Raw genomic sequence first — 23491 nt, 5'->3', positions numbered from 1 at the left:
GTCGAGGTTCTGATACAGAACAGGATGCAAATTGCATTTATTGTAATAAATTATATTCCAAATCTACAGAAGGTTGGATACAGTGTCAAATGTGCTGTCAATGGGCGCACTGTTCTTGTGCTGGTGTAAGCGAAAATATTGATAGTGTATTTAAATGTAAAAAGTGCATTAAATAGTAATTATTTACAATGGTTTATTGTTTCTCGATGGTGTACCATTTTACCTTTATGTAAAGGCAAAATGGACCAAAATTATCATTTTTTAAATTCAAAATTTCTCATATGATAATTATTTTTTTTTTATGTTAATTTATATAATGTCTCAGCATATATAATTTGCAAGAAAATATATTTCAATTTATTAAAAAATTTAATAATTTGTTTACAAACACTAAATTTCTTTAAGTGTCCCATCTTGCCTTCCTTTCCCCTATATAGAAATTTTAAAACGGGCTAAATTGCTGCTTCGTTACTTACATATGTACATGCCTTACATCCACCGATCAAATATTTTACACGTCGTTTGTGTATTTTTATATTAAATAATAATAATATCATTATTAAGTATGTTAAATTTTTATTATTTTTAACGTGTTCAAATATATTCAATATATTACTAATACATTGCTTCAATTTATTCTTTTTATTATTTAAAGGTATGGAAGATATATGTAAAGTTGCAGTGCAAGTTTCAGCCCTTCTTGCAAATGAATTTATAAATACTAGTAGTAGCAGTGACGATTCTACTGAAGATGAATATATAATAAATGAATTATTATAAAAAAAACCAATAATTCATAGGATACGAATAAAAAACTATGTTACAAATGTTGTAGCAAAATATTCAGATGTAGAATTTAAAACACATTTCAGGTGGATAAATTATCTTATTTTTATTGCAATATGAATTAGTTTATTATATTAATATTTTAATACCTATAAATACATTCTAAACTTAAATCGCTTTGGTTTCACTGTTCTGATATTGAATTATATGAGGTAAATCATTTGGACAATTTTTGAATTTTTCAGACTCAGTCGTGCAACATTTATATTTTTACTAGAATTATTAACTCCAGATTTAGTAAAGAAATCAGGACGGGGTAGAATTACAATTCCTCCAAAAAAGATTCTGCTAATATCTCTGTGGGTGATGGTTACGCCAAATTCATTTAGGTAAATTCAATAAAATGTTAAATTATATTAAGAAAAGAAATAATCAACATGAATATATAATTTTAAAAGTTGTAAGTCAATATTGAGATTTACTTGTATTGGAACTTAAGAAATTACTCATATTAAGCTTACTTGTATAATATTTTCTAGGTGTGTATCCGATAGATTTGACGTGGGAAAGGGGGCAGCTTGGAGATGTGTTAGAAAGGTTACTAATGCCTTGTATCAACGTATCCAATGTTATATTAAGTGGCCAAATGCAGAGGAAGTGAAAATTACAGAAACATATATTAAAAATAAATATAATTTTCCAGGTGTAGCTGGAGCAATTGACGGGACGCATGTTAAAATTGTAGCACCCAAATCATATCCAGAAAGCTATATCAATAGAAAGGGTTATACTTCAATACAATTACAGGTTACTATATACATATAATTATACAATGAAAATTGTTCACTTATGTTAAATGTATGACATTAACGTTATGTATATAATTATTATAACTTCATTTCATTTGCAGTTGATTTGTAATCACAAAATGGAAATAATACATTGCTAAAAGGTCAACCTGGGTCACTACATGACATGCGTGCAACCGAACAAAATTTTCCAAATGATACTCATATAATTGGAGATGCTGCGTACGCAATAAATAAATATTTAATAGTTCCTTTTAAAGACAATGGCCATTTGTCAGATATGCAAATAAATTTTAATACTAAATTATCATCTAGCAGGATGGTTATTGAACGATGTATAGGTCTGTTAAAATGCCGTTTTCGAAGTATTTTGGATACCCTCCCTATACGACGGACAGACCTTATACCTAGATATATTGCTACGTGTTGTATTCTACATAATATATGCTTGTTAAATAATGATGTATTAGAATTCTCTACTATTTTACAGGAAAATACTGATTCATTAAATTCTAATATTGAAATGTCTAATGAAAACAGGACACTGGGCATTAATAAAAGGAATTCAATTATGTATCAAATTTATAATTAATTTATGATGATGTTATTAAAATGACTCTTTAATTTTATTTTTAATCTATATTTATTTAATTTTATTCTTTTATCACCAGCAATTTGCTAACAAATAGTTTGAGGAACACAATTAAGAGATTTAATACATTATATTAATAGTAATCACAACTAAAACGTAAAAAAGATTTCAATCTTTGCAAACATATTGAATATATATGTTATAAAGTAATTAGGGTGTTTTTCTAACGGCGGCATATAGGAGATTCGTGTTAGTTGACTATAGCGCTCAGGATGATGGTATCTGAGAGCGCTGATTGGTCAATATCATGTAGTGCCAACATGAAATGGTCCGTTACCAATAGATGAATAAGAAAAATGAGACCCATCCGCCATTTTGGAGTGGAGAAGTGTTTACATGCTAGTTGTAGCAGAAAGAGGTATAAAATGGAAAAGTGTCAAATAGTGAGGTTACTAAAGTAAAAATAGAAAATAATGAATGGAAAGTAAGAATATTCGAACTTTCCATTCATTATTTTCTATTTTTACTTTAGTAACCTCACTATATTTGACACTTTTCTATTTTATACCTCTTTCTGCTACAACTAGCATGTAAACACTTCTCCACTCCAAAATGGCGGATGGGTCTCATTTTTCTTATTCATCTATTGGTAACGGACCATTTCATGTTGGCACTACATGATATTGACCAATCAGCGCTCTTAGATACCATCATCCTGAGCGCTATAGTCAACTAACACGAATCTCCTATATGCCGCCGTTAGAAAAACACCCTGTATATATCTGTTTAACACATTAAAATAACTACTTCGTAACAAAACTTAATTATTCGTATCATTCAAACCTTAATATAAATAACAAGAAACTAGAAGAAATGATTAGGCAATAGTATGTAACATATCACAGATGTCTTAATCGTACTTTAGATAATAGTCTATTTAATTTTCTTTCTTCGCAATATCTTGTAATATATCTTGAAATCTTTGGAATGCTTTCATTTTCTCTTCATGAATATTCGTCTGGCTTTTTCTTTCTCATTTCTATGAATCATTAATTCTTTCAAGTATGGTGATAGCCTTCTGTCTTCCTTTTTAGTTTTTTTATGCGAAGAATATGCTATTGTTTTCTCATTGTCAGTGTCACTTGTAGTAACTGCACTGCCTGCCTCAGACAGTGGTGATACAATGGGTTTTTTGAAGAAAATTTCATGCATAATCTATACAAAAAATTAACTACTTTATTTGGTGTTTTGTTTTATTTAAATTTCACAGTAAAAATAGTACCTACCTCATAATAATCCCAAGTTTTCCTGTTATTGCCCGTTTTATTATTGCTGTCTAAAATAGATTTATAGAGACCGTGCACACCAATACAATGATAGCGAAGTGTCAATGTATAACTGTATACGTATAAATAAATTACACTCAAAACCTGAGAAAATTGACCGATAGTTTGCGCTGATAGTATGCATATACACCAATATACAATCTTATCTCACTGTCATTGTGTTAGTGTGCACGGTCTCTATATGTACGCTTCAATGTATTAAATTTGGTCGTACACTTAAACCAAGGTATGCTGTAACCATGAGTATCCAGCAATTCTTTAGAAATATTTTTCCAAATTTGTTTTGTCCGGCATTTAGGTGAATTAAAATTAGCTTCATTTTTCTTATATAGATCAATTAAGAGTAGAGTTTCTTGTTTGGTCCAAATATGTAAGTCCGTTTCTAAATTTAAGTTTCATTAAACATTAATAATTCATTACTATGCCAACTAATTAGTGCAAGCAGTCTATTTAAAAATTACCTTTTTGTTCCATAACTTCCGGCTCTTTTGGATCATCCTCATCTTCAAAATAATATAATTACTTTGTTTTCATATATATATTTTTAGTTTTATTATATTAACTAATTTTGAATAAACTGCATAAAATACCTTCAGATTCTAAGCGTTCTTCATTGACAAGATTATCACAGTTAATCACGCTTGATTTGGAAGTTCCAGGTTTTACATTTTCTAATAAAATATGTTAATAAATTATATAGATTAAATTCGATTTTAGGACTTTAAATTATTATAAAACATTTGATAAATTATTTCTACCTTTTTTAGATCCGTTATTTTCTTCAATTATTTTAACCTGCTGCAATATTTTGTAGGCATATTCTAAATCTGTTAATAAGAAATTTTAATTATAAATTAACTTATACAAAACTAATTATGAAAAGAATGAATAAAATTTTATACTCAAACTATATAAATTTAAAACGAAAATACTAATTATAAAAACATTTAATAGTGTCTTAATCTGCTTTTACTTGAAAAATTATTTAATTAAAACATTAAAAACAGTATATTTACCATTTCTTGCACGATTAGCTTCTATTGTGGATAAGTTTATTTTATAAGTTTTATTATCCTCATTATCGACAAGTATAATTTCTTCTAAATTTGAAATATTCGTAGGGATGGCAGACATTTTATTTTTTAAGAATATCAGGAAATTGTGCACAACTTATTACGTAATGCTATCGCTACACTACCTCTTAAGCTGCAGTTGGCTGCAGTAATGGTAGCAGGGGAAATGACGTGCAAATCTATTACGTTTTGATGACGTAGTAGTGCTTTCCTAGTCCACTAATAGTAATTTTGGAACGATTTATGGCAATACTTACAGCGCTACTAGCGTTGCCAGCGAATTTTGAAACACACCCTTTGTGCAGTCCATGGTAGCATTCAGCAGAGGTAGCAGCTCAGTAACGTTACCAGATTTCTTTTTAAACTTCTACTTCTATTGGATAAAATTATAGGATCTAAGAGTAATAGCCAATAACATACACCGCTCCCTCAACATTTGTCTCTGCTGAATGCTACCCATGTGCAGTCTGCATTCCTTATATCAAAATTCACTTACTATAGAGCGTAGTACTATTCAAGATGGCGGACTTGGCAACGCTGCCGGTGGTAGGGATTGCTGGGGAGTGGGGATTGCCTCGGGACTCAAGGTTGCCAAGTGTAGTACTTTCGGTACTACCGTAGTACCCAAAAGCGACATATCCTATAGCGTAGTACTATTTTGGGCCCGAGCGCCCCGAGCTGGCCCGAGGCCCCGAGCAGGCCCGAGTGACAAGTCTCGAACCTGTATTTATGGACTTGCAAGTTGCAAGTTGCAGTTGTGTCCAGTGTAAGTTGAGGATGAGTGGTGTAAGTGGGTGTAAGTAGTATTAACATAAAAATACAAAATTGTTAATTGTTGTTAATTATCACCGTAGCATCAATGTTCTAATGTTTTAGTTGGAGCCATGACAGAAAGTTTTTTTATTATGAATGCATTTCACAAAGGGCGTATTCCACTTAAGGTCCAAAACGCTCATAATGTCTCATAATGTAATAGTTCACGTTACATGTATTATATATTGTGGGCGTTATTGGCCTTAAGTGGAATACGCCCAAAGTGAGAGAAGAACAACCTCAATTGGTTAAAGTAATGAGAGAGAGAGAGAGAGAGAGGGAAATAGATATACCGGTGAACCAACAGGCTATTGTTTTATACATTTCCCAAAAAATAAAATGGCTCTGCATGCTATGCATAAGTTAAATAGCAAAGCTATTCCTGGTTCCAATATTGTAAGTAAATTCCTAACTATGTTATTACTCTTTACAATTTATCGCATCCCTTACTTCTTATACACTCCATGTTATTTTCATTGTTTTAGCCAATTATAGATTTGGATTAAATCATGCCAGTAGTAAAGGTAAACCTGGTGCTGATAAGGAATTCAGTATCTGGGTAGGAGATTTACCTACAGATGTGAATTATTATTCATTTTATAGAGCGATCACTGCTAAATATAGTTCTATAAAGACTTGAAAAGTTATTTTAGATAGTTCTGGCTGTAGCAAAGGTTATGGATTTATAAGATTTGCAAATGAGGAAGAGCAAAAGAATATTTTGGTGGCTATGAATGGCTATAGAGGACTTGGGACCAAATCTTTGATAATTTATAATACAGTTGCATGGCCTTGGAACCAAATAACAGAGTATTGCTTCCTACAATACATGGCTAGTCGCTAAAGTCTACTGGATATGATGAGATCAGTGCGATTTCATCTTTTGATGAATGATTTTTGTGATAAAAACAAACCAAGGTGAATAATTTGATCGTTTACTAATTGGTGTAGCATGCCATGATTAACCAAACAAAGCTCTATACTCAATATTGATAATGATACTCAAGGGGAAATGTGTGAAGAGATTAAAGATAATGTGATAATTATAAGAAGAAACTAACTCAAATGAAAATGTGGACTCAAAATAATTGTGTTTATGCAAAATTTTAGTTGTACTGCTTGGTACATAGATACTGTGTGAATACTAACAATTTTTTTTTCACCTCTAAGCCTGTTGTTGATAAGTTGCCAATTTTAATTGAAGATTTTAAAAAACGACATAATGGACAAAAATTAGTTTACACTGACAGAGATGAATCTGATGATAGGTATGAGGAGTATACAGAAAGCAATAATGGCTTGTTTTTATTAATATAGAAAGTTAGTGATAAAAAATTGATTTATTAATCTTTTGTTTTATAGGTGACACTAGTAACTCAGGTACAAACTCTGGTAAACGACAAAATATTGCCCATGATTTTACAAAGAAGAAAATAAAGGATGCAAAGCTATCTTCTAGTACTGATACAAGTAAAACTTATGAATGAAATAAAAATGAGAATCAAAGTGATTCTAGTTATGAAATGTGTAAAATTGCTGAATCTGAAAATTCAGAACTTAGTAATCCTGAGCACAAAACAGAAAATAAACATAGCAAAGATATTATAGAACTAGGAAGACTTGCTTCTGCTATAAGACTATATTCTGTAATTAAGATTTTTGTTTATTCAATAAACTTAGAATGCATAATATATTTTTAATTGTGAACAATTTATTACTTAGATTTAGAGAACAAGTCAAAAATTGTAGAACCATTTGCCAAGCAAGAAATTTATGTGGACAATATTAATCCAGTTGAAGCTCAGATGCAGGCTCTGTTGCAAGATCAGTTAGATAAATTTTAGGCATAATTGGTTAAAACAGATGTAAACAAAATCTAATTTACACAAAGTGCCACAACGACTAGAAAAATTTTAAAGGGTAAGTAGAGACTTTTTTAAATTTAAATAAATTTCCATAATAAACTCAGGAGGATAAACATTAAATTATATTTTTAAAAATATAATGTTTATAATGTTATTATGGTTGTAATGTGAATAAAATCTTCATCAGTTTTAGTTCTAAACATTAGAAAATTCTTATGTGTAAGTGGGTGTTACTATAACTTAATTATCCCACAAAAAACAAGCTTCGCTTGTAAAAAAAGGACGGGAAGTACATAAGTCGTCTCCAGCAAGATTAATATAGTAATATAAAATAATTTAATTTAAAAAAATAGTGAAATCCTAATGTTAAGCAAGTATAAATTTTACCATGGTGAAAATTGAAATTTGGAAAAAAAGTAAATAGTAACACAAAAATTACTTGCCGGGCCCGTAATATTCATGCGTAAGTCGCTATCTTGCAATATAAGCGTTGCTTCTCGTAAGTTAAAAATGCGGCTATTTATTACGATTGTATACAACGGGCCGGGCAAGTAATTTTTGGGTTACTATTTACTTTTTTCCAAATTTCAATTTTCGCCATGGTAAAATTTATACTTGCCTAACATTAGGATTTCACTATTTTTTTAAATTAAATTATTTTATATTACTGTATTAATCATGCTGGAGACGACTTATGTACTTGCCGTCCTTTTTTTACAAGCAAAGCTTGTTTTTTGTGGGATCTTATAACGTTTTGTAAGAATATAGGAATTAAAACTAAACAATTGTTTTAACTAATTCAAAATAACAAAACATTTTCCAATGTCCTCATAAATCCATAATGTAAAGCTTTAGTTCATAATATTAATTTATTAATCTATTAAATAAAATACAAAATATTACAATGATGGATTCTTATCATAATTACACTTTTAGAGGCTTTAAACACAGTATTCAGTGACTATTTGAATTATATTTCCAACATTTTATACCCAAAATCACCTTAAAGCTTTTCGCTTTCAAAAATTTGCTTCTAAATTTACCTCTAAATCCACCTTTTTCTTAAGTGTTACTCTCACTATCAATTTTTTATTATGGCTCTTTCTTTGGTAAACTAGTGCCATTTATATATTCTTTTGATTAATATAAACTGTAAAATATATATCAGTTAATGCAATGGAAGCCTATGTTTTTTAGGTATACTGCTTTCAGTTTCCTGAATTTACACACTGTATACTCTATTACATGTGAAATATTGAAATCATGAAATCTCTTCATATTTACACATCTACATGATTTTATTATAAATTTCATCAACTATATGATTTCTAAATCCATAATTGTATACCTAAAATCACCTGCAAGCCCTTCAATCTCAAGGATTTTCTTATGACTTGACTCATTTTTCCACTTTTTTCTTAGCTGTCACTCTCAATATCAGCTTTGCATTATGCCACTTTCTCCAGCACACTAGTGCCATTTATATTTCCCTTTCATTAATATAAACTAGGAAATACACCAATTAATGCAATGGAATCCTCTCTTTTTAGATGTACAGCTTTCAGCTTCCTAAATTTAATCACTGTATGACCCATCACATGTAAAATATTGCAATCATGAATTCTTTTCATATTTACAGATCTATATGATATTGTTATAGTTTTCATTAACTATTTGATTTATATTTCTAAAATTTTATGCCCAAAATGACCTACAAGCCCTTCGCTTTCAAAGGATTTGCTTAGAAAATTCATCCCTTTATCTACCGTTTTCTTAACTGTTATTCCCAATATCAACTATGAATCAGGACTCTTCTTTAAACAAATTAGTGCCATTTGTATTTTGTTTTCATTAATATAAACTGAAAAATACACAAATTAATGCAATGGAGCCTCTCTTTTTCAGATATACTGCTTTCAGTTTCCCAAATTTATTCACTGTATATTCTATCGCATGGAAAATATTAAATTGCTGATTTCTTTTCATTGTTTCATTTCGAGATGATGTTATCATTGTATTTATTATTTAATTGACTTATGTATTTCAAAGAATTTATGCCCAAAATCACCTACAAGCCTTTCATTATCATTAATTGGCTTCCAATTTTTTTAATTTCTCCACCTTTTCCTAAGGTTTAACTCTCAACATTAATTTTGCATTATGGCTCTTTCTATGGCATACTGGTATCATTTCTGACTGCTTTTAGTTAATATTACAGCTCTAGCCTGCACAATGTGACACAATAAACACATTATTATAATTCAATCTAAAATAAAATCTCACTAAGTACCAAAAAATATATTACATACTATATTATAAAATTCAATGTTATACTTATAAAAAATTAAATTTGGAACATTTTTTTGGAGATAATAATAATTTTTTCTACTCTGAATTGTGGGAAGCATAGATAAATATTTGGTTTTAATACTTTTTTATATTATAATTGAATATTATTTAACGATTACCAAATATTCATCTACTTTTCTTTAATCGTAGTAATAAGAGTTTTATTGTCACCTGAAAAATTAACTGTATATATGATATAACCTATCGGTCAGTTAAATTCCACATAAGTTTAAAGATAAAAGAAAGTTGAACATGCATTTTGTTAATGATTTTGATACCTAGAAGTTTAGCATATGATTTTCAAATACCTTAACACTTTCTTGTAACTAATATGCTCCTGATAATCACCGATGCACATAAACGTTGAATGTATACTTCTCCTTGGCAGTGTTGAAAATATGTAAATGTTAATCTTACTTCATTTAGTCAGCTCTATCCTCAGCAATGAAAATTGAAATGGTCTATTTTAATTTATCTGAAAAAGAAATTTCACAAAGTATACTAACATCTTGTATTGTAAAATATAATGTTATACTTATCTAATAATTGTCGACTCCTTGTGTCATTATTATTCGATTTTATTTGCCATTTTAAAAATTAAACTCATTCACTAACATGATAATGAACATTCTCACTGCATTAAATATATATAACCTTATATTACAATTGACAGTTAACAAGTCGCCGGATTAGTTATATCGATTACATCGATTTATTTGCAAGTTCACAACTATAGTTTCGTCGTTGAGTTTGGAAGCGATGTGAAAATGACGTCACTTTCCTTAGCGGCCAACTTCAGCCCGAGACATACAGAACTCGGGAAGAAAGAACGGAGAAGAATTTCAACTTCGGCATATATATAGCTAACAGAGTATGAGATCTCTGGATTGCGTGAACTGATTTTAATGTTTATGGGCTCAAATGAAAGGTTTTTCAAAACCATTTTAAGTAAAGCTTTACTTAAATCATGACAATTGATCATCCATAGAAATAAATCAGTTTGAAAATTGGGATGGCTAAACTTGCTGTATAAGTTACACGGTAGTGCTCGGCGGTATAGACATGTCATTATCTACTTTTATATGTACTTGCCGTCGAGACACTACCGTGTCTCTTGATAAACGGATCTTATAGTTGTAAAAGAATGTAATAAAATGGTCAAGAATTAGTTACATCCAAAACTTTTAGTACTTTAATTTCTTTTTCATTTTACAATTTGATGTTTCCCAGCATATGTTTGTTAATAAAAATGTTTAAAATTATGTGCTCTATCATCCTCAAAAATTTATCCAGTGGCATTGTGACATGCTATATATTTATCTTACATTGAGATTGGCTGATGACATAATAAAACATTTTTATAGGCAACTATAAATAATACAAATTTAGATATGTTGCATTGCAAAAATGAAAAATTATTGGAAAGGAATTTGATGTATTTAAAGCAGGTAGAAGAAATGGAAAAGGCTATGTTATTATATGAACTGCATAATCCTTCTAGTACTAGGCCAAATCAGGATGATCAAGCAGCAGATCCTAATGGTTTGAGAGTTTGTCTAATGCCTCACCAAAAGCATGCTTTATTCTAGCTATTGTAGAGGGAAAAGCAAACTGTTCTTTCTTTCTGCATGTTTCTCATAGCTATCGTCAAATGTTTCAATGTCGTGGTAAACTAATTTTGGTTTTCTAAGTAGTTTTTTCAATTTTTCGGTAAAAATTGGCGAATTATTGACAACGGGCTTATTGCTTACATAAAATGTCAGTATATCCACAGTGTATCTATGTACCAAGCAGTATAATTAAAACTGCATAAAAATAATTATTTTGATTGAACGCTTTCGTTCAAGCTAATTTCTTTGATTATCACGTTATCTTTAATCTCTTTATACGTTTCTCTATGTGTATCACTTTTTATCAATAGCGAGTACAGAGCTTCGTTTGCTCGATCGTGGTATGTTACGCCACTTAAGAATTAACCCGTTCGTTTTCCTATAGTAATCTTTTGGTTAGTAATATTACAATTAATCATAAAGAAAAAGTGTCATCTGCATGCTTTTGACACTTTTTAGAAATAATGTATTAATCTAATGAATAAATGTAAACAACATACATAATGTCCTTATTATTCTAATATAATATACAGAATCTAGTAATTTATAATCATTTAAGATTATACGAATATTAAAATAGAATAAAAACGCTTTCTTAAAAAGAAAATCGTGATTCTGTTTAAACTTACCCAGCAATGCGGGTGGGCGCGAACAGCCGCCGGAGAAAAGTTTGGATATGTCTTTGGAGTTTTTAAACCTTGTTAATAAACGTTTTTTTATTCATGTATCAATACAATTTCTTAAAATTAACTATTAAAGTAATATTTTATTTTTTATTTTAGTTGTTAAAGCAGGAAAGATGTCTAGTTCAGCTACATATGTAGGAAGTGGTACGATTGGGTTACTATGAATTAGTAGGAGAGATTAATCGTTTAGATGTAATGGCTACCATTAAGGTAATAATATACTTTTGGTTATTATGAATCAATCTCTTATAAAAACTCATAACCTATACCTAAATACTTATTTACTTATTATGGATTTACAAGGAAACCAGTGGAGTGACTGTATAGTAGATCCAGTGATCAACTAGTACAGGAAATCCCTTGTCTGTTGTATTGTGTCCTGGTATTCTTGATAGCATCTTGGATAATATTCAGCGTACACTCAAAGACGTCAATCAGCTCACCGGCTTTATTTATATTACAAAAAGCGTTAATGTGCCGTACTTGTTCTGTACTACAACATGGAAATTAAATCTATCAAATGTTAAAAGTGGCAGCCACGTCACTGGTGTTGATTTCTTTGGAATTGTTCATGAGAACACATAGTACAGCACAGGATACTTTCAACATTCAAAAATAAGGGTACTGTAACCTACTAAGCACCAGCAGGCAATTTTATTATACTGTTGATGTAAGTATTTACAATTGGAAACAAAAATCATTAAAAAGCTGATAATTATATAATTATATCCATTCTATTTACAGGACGTAGTTTTGGAAACAGAATTCGATTGAGAGAGACATAAATGTACGATGCTTTGTGTAACAATTTTTATAAACAATGCAGCAAAATTTATGTAATACTTTTATTTCAATGATTCATTATTTATAGATATGGCCTGTATGTCAGCCAAGACCAGTTACTAAGAAATTACCAGCCAATCACCCATTACTCAATGGACAGCGTGTCCTGCATTCTCTCTTCCCGTAAATGAATAAAGCACATGTTAATTAGTATTGAAAAATATGGTTCTATAAAACAATAAATTCAATGACTATTGTAGGTGTTTATAAGATGGTATTACGGCCGTTCCGGGTGCTTTTGTTTGTGGAAAAACTAATTTCTTAGGCCCTATCCAAGTATTCCAAATGGGATGTAATTATCAACGTCGGTTGCGGAAAGCGTGATAACGAAAGTCTGAAGTACTCCGTGATTTCCCTAAGTTGACTGCGTGAAAATTGACGACATTACCGAGTCTATCATGAAGCGTAGTGGTCTTTGCTGTAAATACTTCCAACATGCCTATTGCTGCTCATGAGACTTCAATTTACACAGGTGAATTATACGGATAAAACAACCTAAGAAAGTAACGAGTTTTTCGAACAAATCAAAGTAATTCTTTTCCTTTTTCAGGTATCATTTTATTCAAATACTTCCATGATATGGGCTACAACAATGTTTCAATGATGGCTGACTCCACTTCGAGAAATATCAGGTTGTTTGGCTGAATTGTCTGCCGTTTTAAGCTATCCTGCTTACGTCGTCGGTGCTCGTCTTGTAAGCTTTTACAAACGTGCTGGACGCTAACAAGTTTTTCCAGTGGTTAATCTTGTAACAATAAGTTAAATTATCGTTTATAAAAATATAATATATTACCATCCTTTTAAATAAAATGTTTGGGTAATCCAAATCATGAAGGGTCAGTAAGTTTTGTAGGAGTCGTATCGCCTTCCAGTTGTGACTTTTCCGATTCTGTTATCAGTGCCGCTCAGGGTATCGTCCATGTCTTCTAGGGTTTGGAGAAGCTCGCGCGACGCAAACACTTCCCCACTATCAAATAGCTCATCTCCTACAATAAATATTTAAGAGTCGTGGACGATTTCTACGACAAAAGCTTTTCCGAATTTGTGCTACTGAGGACAAAATGACAAGCTGAAACTGGAGCCGATGGTTTTATTTTTTCGCCGAATGTACACTGCGTTTCCTCATTCCCTCTCCGCTACTCAATTGTCGCACCAACATATAGGCGCCTAAATGTCATGTTTTTAAATAGAATTTTTCAGCTCACAGTAGTCCGACAAATTAAACCCAAATTCTTGTTTTTCACACACGTGTAAGTACAATGCTACTGTCCGCCACATAGATAAAATGTGACAAAATTCACATAGGTTACCACCCGATATTAGAAAAGATATAATTCATCTAACATTGCATGGGAACTTTCAGGAGCTGACACATTTACAAGAATGGAAATACTCATGTTCCAGACTGCTGATGAATGGGATTGGTAGATTCCATGTCCAGAAGCCCCTCTGAATTTTTTGAGAAATTTATTATGTGGCGTTAATGCAGCAGTGCTTGCCAAACAGAAAATTCAACGAGGTTGCACAATTTAATTAATTTATAAGTGAAAATATTCTTGTTCCAGGCTGCTGACGAATGTAATTTGGTTGTTGCAATGGTTTTGAGATTCTCTGACTTTTATCAGATATATTTATATAGCGTTTCCGAACAGCATCCACCGAAAGCATGAAAATCAACGTTTTGTGCTTTCAGCATTTCCTCCAAGTTAAAATACCGGTTTTCCATGAAAGTGAAGCCTGTGATTGGTAACTTTGATACTTATGCATGCCGTTTTTTATATTTGTTTGTTTGGTGATTATCTGCAGCATCACAAAAATTAGGCAAAATCATACATTTTAACGTTCTAAAATGTCGCCCAAGTTACAACACCCATATTCCACGAAAGTGAGGCAGAAGGCTTGTAACTTTGATATAGATGAACGCTCCTGATTTTTAAACATTTTTTATATGTTACGTTTCTAGAAAGAATCCACTGAAAGTATCATAATCAACAATTTTGAACTTTCAACATCTCCTCTATATTAAAATATTCATGTTCCACAAGCTGATTTTTGGATTATTTTCAATTAAATGTGTTTATTTTTTCTAATTAGTTGTTTAAATTTTTTTATGCATAAAATTACACAGCATCCAACGAATTAAAATAGATCACTGATTTTGTACTCTAAACCTTATATATGACGGTAACAAAACGATATGCATTTGGTTTATATAACTTACTTCTTTCAACCAGTACAACTTTTAATAACGTTTTTACAATTTTAACTTTTATATACTTAGTTGGTTGATGTAAATAAATTTAAAAATTTAAATTGATGGTTTGTACATCGAAGGCTAAACATCAAATTATATATAATTAATAAAATTAGAATCATTTATGTTAAGTTGTTAAACTTAGATTTTTCTGTATATAATACAACTTTTAAGAATGATTTCAATGTTGTTCATTAGTAGTAATAATGATTTTTTTAATTGGCAATTGGGAGGATATTTAAAGTTATCAAAAACGTTTTTATCTTATGACCTTCATTTATTTTTTCATCTATTTCAGGTCAGTCTTTCGTACTGTACATTGAATAAATCACACATTACTCTAATCTAGAAAAGATCTACTAAAACGCCTCCATTCATATTTACAAATTATAAATTGAATTTTAATTTTGCAGTTGGAATAAATTGTAACAAAATTTATTTTCAAGAAAGACTGATAACATTAGTAATAACATTACCTTCGAGTCACTTCAATATTTAAAATATTCAAAAAATTTTATGGTTTTACTTCCATTGGTATTAACAATAAATATTGAATATATATATAGGTACAAATTTTATACGTTATACCTTCAATTTAGTAATTTATTCCGCATATGTGGAATTACTCGCAATAGTAGATGTAAACAGAAATATTGTTTCTACAAAATACCATTATTTACAAAATTACTGTGAAAAGACGTAATCTATGCACATATTATTGATAACAGCTAACTTCTTAGTGATGGACTTATACGTAGCTACCAATTTGGCTAATTTCATTCAAAGGGCCTTGTCTTTGGTCATGGTTATTTTAGTGCGTGAGTAACGATTGTGGCTTATAATTTCTATTTCCTCCTTTCTGTAGAAAAATTGTTAAGCCACGCAAAAGTATGGTAGGGTTGTGATCCAATCCTTCCTCCAGTCATTTGTTATTTTGTAAAAATTTGAATAGATATTTTTTCTCCTTTCACAAGAAACTTTATAACGAAATGTTGCTTCGTGCACAACGCGGGATTTCTTTTAATTTGTTTATGTATTATCTACAAAGAATTGGAAAAAAGAAAAGCATATTCAGTTTATCTTTTTTATCTCCGTAATTTATGAAGCACGTAGATAATCGAAGGAACAAGATCAATAATTTCCCTTATAGATTTTGAAGAGGCTAAGTCCCATTTAAATTTCATTGACACTCCTACGTTGACTGAAAAATTTGAAAATGCATCAACACATATGATAAAATCGTTTTAAAACTCTATATAAGTAGCTCGATCTCTCATGCAAAGCTAGCATATTAGAGGCAAACGTTTTATATATTCCTTTTAAACGCATGGGGTAAGTATAACTGCCTCTCAGATTTGCTTAAAGAGAATGTATAAAACAACTTCTATAAGTATATACGCTAGCCCGACATAACAAATGAAGCTCTCGCATAGTGATACAAAAGATATTATCGGGATCCCTAAACACCTTTTTGACCGAAAACGCGGGATAACGATATCATGCAATTTGAAAACCAATTCCTCTGCTATTATACCTTAATGTGGATCTAAGCTATGGGAAGTTGTTTACGTTTGACTCTTTCTTGGGAGCTTTGTCTTACGCGCCAGCTCTTCCTTAATCGTAATATTATTAAATAAGTTTAACAAATAAAAAACGATTAAAATTATTTGCCAGTGTACGTTCTCCTCGGACGGCGCGACGGTTCAATTCGAAATGACGGTTTGGCTTACTTCAACCCAGAGAAAAATCGGTGCAGTATTTATGTCGATTCGTTATCGAATTTATATCGATACTGGACATGCATTTTTGCCACTTATAGGTATGATCCTCTCCCTCTCACCTGAAAAATAGGAATATATTAATAAAATTTGAAAATACGATTATTTATTGTGAAATGTGAATGACTTGAAGACTCTCATACAGCCTATATAAATTTAATTATTTTTATTTTAAAATAAAATAAACAAGGAATTTAACTGAATACTATTTATAACAGAATAACGTTTTTATAGACTCATGCAAAGTACGCATTTAAAAATTCCAGGGCGTGCAGTGTTGTTTGAAAATCATTCCTTCGCGAGTGAATATCGTTAGCGTCATCATCTCCATCACCATTAACATAGCCGTATTGTAAATATAACCTGGATACACGTAGAAAAGCGATTGCGACTAAATAAATCTTGAGTATTCATTAACTACAGCATATGATAAATGAGATATGGAGAAATAACTAGATCTGGAAATCTATTAAAAGAAATAATAAAAATGAGCAAAGCACAATGGGGAACATTACTCACATTCAATGCAGGATTAATAATCTCTGTATAATAATAATCTAATAGACATTTTGATCGGATAAAATCAGGAGAACTGCAAATTTAATTTTCTAAACAGACTTCGTTATCAAATATTCAATTTCACAACTACATTATCAAAATATAAATAATTATATTATGTCTATTCTTGCATGAATGTACAATATGAGATTTACCAATTTATAAACTATAAGATAAATTTACCAAATTATATTTAACTTTTTTTTATGTTTGCCCCGTGCAATACAATCATTGCAAAATAATGATTCATTGGTAAATCGATGTTGGTCGATTCAAGGTCACAGCTAGAATGAATTATCATATTCGACGGATCACTGTTTAGGCAATTCTCTTCCTTCGTATGGAAAGATTAAGACGCAACCTTCAACGAGATATAAAAGGACCATTTAACAAAGCAAAATACTTCAACCCTTGAGTCCCTTGACTGTCAATGTAACTTAGTATACTCTGATAATTCTTCTACTTTAACCTAGACCTCCTACTGTATATAGATGATCCAATTTGACAAATGCTGACAAATAAAAATTCATAGATGTAATTTAACCCGTTTCATTAAATTAATATACTTTTCATCGATCTGTTTTCTTGCAAATAAATATTTTGTTAATATGTGACTTTTAGGCCGTATTCCGCTATTCACTTCGAGTATGAAAACCTATATTTAATGTCGCATAAACTGTAGATTTTCCGTACTCACAGTCAATAACGGAACACAGCCGTACTTACGACCCTTACGACAACACACCATGGGTTGCTTTTCAGTAGAGAGGCAACAACTTCGTTACTTTTAGTCCCCGCCATATTTGAGGTTAGCTTTTTTACACGCTAGATTTCATCGCCGAAATACGAGCTGCGAAGGCATCAGAATTTGATAACAATCTTTAAAAGAACAAATAGATTTATAATTTGTTGTTTTAGTTAAAATGAAAAACTAGTGTCGAAAAAAGACGATGGATGCATGGTTTTATGATAAAATTGAAGTTTCTAGGATGTTTGAAAAAAGGAGAGAGAGAAAGAGCATTAATAAGAGTTAGTGGAGCGAATAAGTTTTGATTTGAAAGACCAGCGAAAGATTTCCTGGATTCCCAGCTAGGTTTTGTATAATCCAATTTGGAATTATTCACGCCGTCGGTCGGTTTATAGAAGATTCTACGGGACCACGCGCCACCGTAATCAACGAAGCAGTGGCTCACTCGAACACAATAACGTTCGACCGCGTGTATTGTCGTTGTTCAGTGCTCACCCTAACTAAATAGTAAATACCCATCGAGCAGTCACGCCCTTCAAGGACCCCTTCAAAAAGCTTACCCAGCCGGATAGGTGAAACTCTCTCTCTCTCTCTCTCTCTCTCTCTCACACACTGTATTTCTTTCACCATGCACCGATTCAATAAAATCCAGGTCATTTCCAAATTTTCTTGCGCTATTTCTTAGAGATATATCAATCGATACATACGATTTTCCATATTTTTATCGCACCATTAAAAACATAACGCGAATAATTAAGTTTGTCGTGAAAGTTTTGTTTCGGTTGATTCCTGAATGGATTTCGCAGATTAACGCAACGTCTGGCGATCAGTGCGGTCGAGGCTGTTGTTGAATTAAGTGTAAGAGAGAAGAATCGGTCGTAACGGTAAGAACGAGCGATCGAGAGAGGGCCGGGTCGGTTCGGGTCGAAAGCGTCGGGACTAGAAATCGAAAGGGTTGCTTGGCAAGGAGTATGGACCAAAGCCCTGCTAATCCAGAGCTTACACGAGGATTAAGTGTAAATATTGATTCCAATCGGTTGTCGCGAGGCGGTAACAAAAGGCCGAGTCTCGTCGGGTCCTCTTCGGAACTGTCAATGGCGTGTAGCGCGCGAGCCGCTGTCAAAACAGTCATTACCAGCACCTTCCAATAAATGATCTTTCCATCCATCGTTGCAGGGGAGCGTTCGGACCCCCCCCCCCCCCCTCCCCCTATCTCTCAAGATCTACCAGTCGAGAAAGGGCCACTCGACTGAACTCGTCTCGGAACCTGCGGAAAGAGACGACCACACTCGGTCTCTCTTGACCTTATCCTATATCGTCATGCACCTTTGAAAATTCACTCTCAAAGCCACTGAAAAAACGCTCCTTTGTAGGACAAAAATAGCACTTTATTATTCGGACAATTTCTTTCGTTGATTGATGGTATCCAGACTGATATCAGGTTCCTCCAGCAAGGTTTGTTGGATAACTTGTTGTCCGCTGAGGTAAGTTATCGCTAATCCGGCAACCTCGATAATCGACAACAAAATCCCACCTGCGAAAGCGCTGCCCAACATTGCAGGAATTCCATTTCTGGCTGCCAGAATTCCACCTTTTTTTTCGTGCATTTCAAGTAACTCTGAATTTTACTCTTTTTCGTGATGGTACTGTAATAATGCGGTGACGTAGTATAGAGAGATTTGTACTGGTTAGAGCTCCGCTAGCTATGAGGTTCCATGGGTCCTCCTTGTCGCGATAATAGGCGAGGCTACACTCGATCGCGGAGAAAAGTCCGCCCCAGATTGCGAAGCTACCAGCGATTTGAGGAACTTTTTTCTTGGTGAAATTCAGCCCGCTGAGGAATCTTCTGCCAAGACCCGACGGCGCGTTTCTGAAACCGATCAGACTCTGCGGAAGGAGAGAAAGAGTAGTTTCTTAACGCTCGATGGTTTGTCTCGTATAATTTTTGAAAATTTCGTCTCTCTCACTTGAAAAATCGTGCCCCCAGCTGTACCCATTGCAAAGGCTCCGCCAGAATCGTCGACGATTCTCCATGGACAGGGTTCGCGAATGTATTCCATTGTTTAAAAAGTTTGAAAAATTTGCAAATTTTCTAGTATTTATAACCTAAAATAGCGCGCGCGCGAGAGCAATTTTTCGAAACATACACAAGTCGTATAAAAAGACTAACTGCCTGTCGTTTGAAGTTACTCGCGAGAGTTTATCGTTCATCACACATGTTATGTATGTAGTGCCTATATATGTATAGGAGATACAAATATACATTTGGTTAAAGGGGGGAAGGGAATGAGAAAAGGTGAGAAAGAGAGGGGGGGGGAGGGGTGAGAGTTTTGAGAATTGCATTTGAAACGAAATGGGTTTGTCGAGAGGTTGAAAGTGACGTGTTGCATAAACCGTAGCAGAGAGCGGTTCGCGAGGTTGTGCGAGGCAAATAAGGAAACGCGATGCATCGGAGTGTTGTGCATAACTCCATATTGGGCCGCGCGAAAAAGTGTGTAGTTGTTCACCCTTAAGAGCTCCATTTCCAGCCAGCCCTTTCGTCGAGTCCTTTCGAACAAGATGATGATGTAGCTCGCTCGTGGCATCGTGGCTATATATGTTAGCTTTCGTCCCATACTTTAATATACATGCGGAAGCAGATTGGATTAGAATCGGTAGGGGGGGGGGGGGGGAAGGGCGAGCTATACCAACCCAATTTGCATTTTATCAAACAGTTGGCTTACTCGATATTGCACCATTTGGACTGAGATACACGTAGAGAAGCCTAGAGCCAGGACCGCAGTTTACCGGACGCACCGGGCGAACGTTGCATGGACCAAACCAGAGCTTGGAATCATTTGCACATTTCAGTTGTTTACCATAGTCACTAATAGGGATTTCCTATTAGTGACTATAGTAAACAGCTAAAATGTGCAAATGATTCCGAGCTCTGGACCAAAGGATCGGTAAGGAAAGTTTTATAGTGTGTTGAGTTAAGAGACAGACGCACAGATTTTCTCTTGGCGAATCGCGCGAGCATCGGTTAAACGAGACCTCGTAACGGGCTTGGAGGGGGACAAGGCAATGCGATAATTGAATAAATAAAAAATAGATCGAATTTGCCATTTCTTCCATGCACCAAACTCGATATTCACGCGGCTCGACCGGTACAGTTTCCTTTATCGAGCCAATCGCAAAGATTATCCAAGATGAAACGCAATGTGCATGCATCTACACCATTCATTGTTCTCGAAAATAATGTCGATTTTTCTATAACACATATGAACCACTTGTTTCAGAAATTCGACAGTGAGAGAAACATGGAGCTCGATATTGATAGAGCGTCTCTGTGCGAAAAGCAGACTACCCGTGTATATATATATATATATATATATAGAGAGAGAGAGATAGGAGGAGAGAGACAGATGTGCGAACATGTGTTGGAGGCTTGGCGCTAAATACGCGGTAAGATTCGATAGATTTATTCGGTTTGTCACCGGATATCCAACTCGCCATGAAACTGCACACTTATTTCTCGTATTACACCCACTATACAGCAGACTACACCAGTGTCTACCGTCGGCTAATCATCGTATAATGGTTGAATAATAATTACCACATGAGCAAGGGATTGGAAGAGTCGCCGGAGGCTAGGGGACCAATATGGGTGCCTTAAACGCCGCGCTAACCCCATGCGTAAAGCAGCCTCCTGTATCTAGCCCTTCTCCGATGTTATTATTCACTTACGATGCTCATATTCTATTTATTCTGTTCGTTGTCATCGTCGTAGTCGACATTGTTGGATCTATCGTCCCGCAATGGTTGCATGGCGTTTGTATACAGGAGCAAATTTATCCTTGCATCGGATGGATCATTGATAAAAATTTGCAATTAAATTTGTTCATTGACAATTCGATATGCTTTGTTGAAAATACGGAGGAAATAATAAAATCTCGGAACCTACCAGTATAAACAATCTCAAAGGTGTGCTCGGATAAATTTTCCATTGTGAAAAATCCGGTATATATATATATAGGATTATTATTCCAGAGGAGATAGGTAGCTACATCGATACCGTTTAGCAAGCCAAGTGGCATTGTGCCGAGTATCAAGGCTGCCTATGAAAACAGTGGAATTGTTGCGACAGCCGCCCATAATTCCATAGCTACGTTTCAGACTATTCGCAATTATCTCTCTCTCTCTCTCTCTCTCTCTCTCTCTCTCTCTCTATAAATTATTGTATAACAATAAGGAGCGCAGCTCGGACTATCTTTTACGAAACTTCATTCCTAACGTCCTTAGGAAAATATCAACACGTAGATCTCATTTACCCCGACGTATAATATGGGAATGATTCGACAATTGTAAACGTACCGTACAATGCATGGAAAGAGTACCCGTATAATAATTAACTACGGTGATTGAGCGGGTATTATAGATGTATGTAGATATATAGAGAGGGTGGGGAGAATTAACGAAGGAGATAAAGATCCTGAAGCGTGTTGGACACGATCTGTTATCTTCCTATTGAATCTTCGCTTCGGTGACATCGATACTATCGATGAGCGAGCAGCTGTCCCGTGCGTGCGGCCTACAGAGTTAAAAGCCACTGGAGCCTATTTATGCACGCTGCGTCCATTTTCCTATGAGGTTAGAACGGAACGCGAGCGACGTTCATGGAATAGACTCGGTGTGTAGTCGAGAGACGAGGGCTCGATCTTCCAGCACGAGCCGCGGTTGGCGCTCTTTAACGTCTGCACGAGAGAGAGAGAGAGAGAGAGAGAGAGAGAGAGAGAGAGAGAGAGAGAGAGAGAGAGAGAGAGAGTATAGACGTAAATAGAAGCTGATGAAAATTGGACATACCGCGGGGGTGTGGCACGACCGGCCCATGCTCCACCGTGCACCATAGGATTTTCCATCTCATCCTCATCGAACCTGACACTCTTCGCCAACACAGCTATCCCTTTGTACCCAACGACAAGTGCCAGGCCAGTTGCCCAAAACGAAAATCTGCTGCAACAACGACTCTCGGAGTCCTTCCACTCGATGAATAAATAAATCGATTTGTCTCTAAACCTCGAAAAGTAAAATCCTCTTTAGAATCTCGATTCTGTGTTATAACTATATATATATACCACCCACACTGATAATTCATATAACACTATATATAAATATATTAAAAGTATAGAACCACTGGTCAAGACATTGCTCGAGCAATTGTCTATATATATGCTATTAAAGTATAATTATTCCAAGCTTCGATGATCGTGTATATATATATATATATATATATATATATACCTATAATGCGTATATAGGAGAAATTCGTTTGTGAATCGAGCAATTGTTTGATTCGCCTTGAGAGAAAAAACATGGCTCGAGTGGTTTTGGAGAGTGAGAAT

General features: G+C 33.5%; 2 protein-coding genes and 2 pseudogenes across 2 annotated transcripts; 2 read left to right on the top strand and 2 right to left on the bottom strand.

The window, feature by feature from the left end:
• Positions 1-2846: 2846 nt before the first annotated feature.
• On the bottom strand, positions 2847-4730 carry LOC136777512 (uncharacterized). Its single transcript, XM_066733851.1, has 6 exons — positions 4550-4730; positions 4292-4360; positions 4124-4204; positions 3995-4036; positions 3474-3915; positions 2847-3402 (listed from the first exon to the last, which is right to left on the bottom strand). Exons 1-5 carry the CDS (start codon positions 4665-4667, stop codon positions 3695-3697), a joined length of 531 nt encoding a protein of 176 aa, XP_066589948.1. The 5' UTR covers positions 4668-4730; the 3' UTR covers positions 2847-3402; positions 3474-3694.
• Positions 4731-5142: 412 nt separating this feature from the next.
• On the top strand, positions 5143-14626 carry LOC136777352 (V-type proton ATPase catalytic subunit A-like; annotated as a pseudogene).
• On the top strand, positions 5759-6263 carry LOC136777277 (uncharacterized). Its single transcript, XM_066733444.1, has 3 exons — positions 5759-5819; positions 5905-5970; positions 6073-6263. Exons 1-3 carry the CDS (start codon positions 5759-5761, stop codon positions 6261-6263), a joined length of 318 nt encoding a protein of 105 aa, XP_066589541.1.
• Positions 14627-19501: 4875 nt separating the features above from the next.
• On the bottom strand, positions 19502-20170 carry LOC136777276 (mitochondrial import inner membrane translocase subunit Tim17-A pseudogene; annotated as a pseudogene).
• Between the last annotated feature and the right edge of the window lie 3321 nt (positions 20171-23491).

Source organism: Prorops nasuta, unplaced genomic scaffold (assembly GCF_024137725.1).
Source record: "Prorops nasuta isolate Cenicafe-Biocafe unplaced genomic scaffold, Cenicafe_Pnas_1.2 PNAS00011, whole genome shotgun sequence".
Lineage (NCBI taxonomy): Eukaryota > Metazoa > Arthropoda > Insecta > Hymenoptera > Bethylidae > Prorops > Prorops nasuta.
The sequence above is the reverse complement of the archived record's forward strand: the minus strand, read 5'-3'. Positions and strand labels throughout refer to the sequence as shown.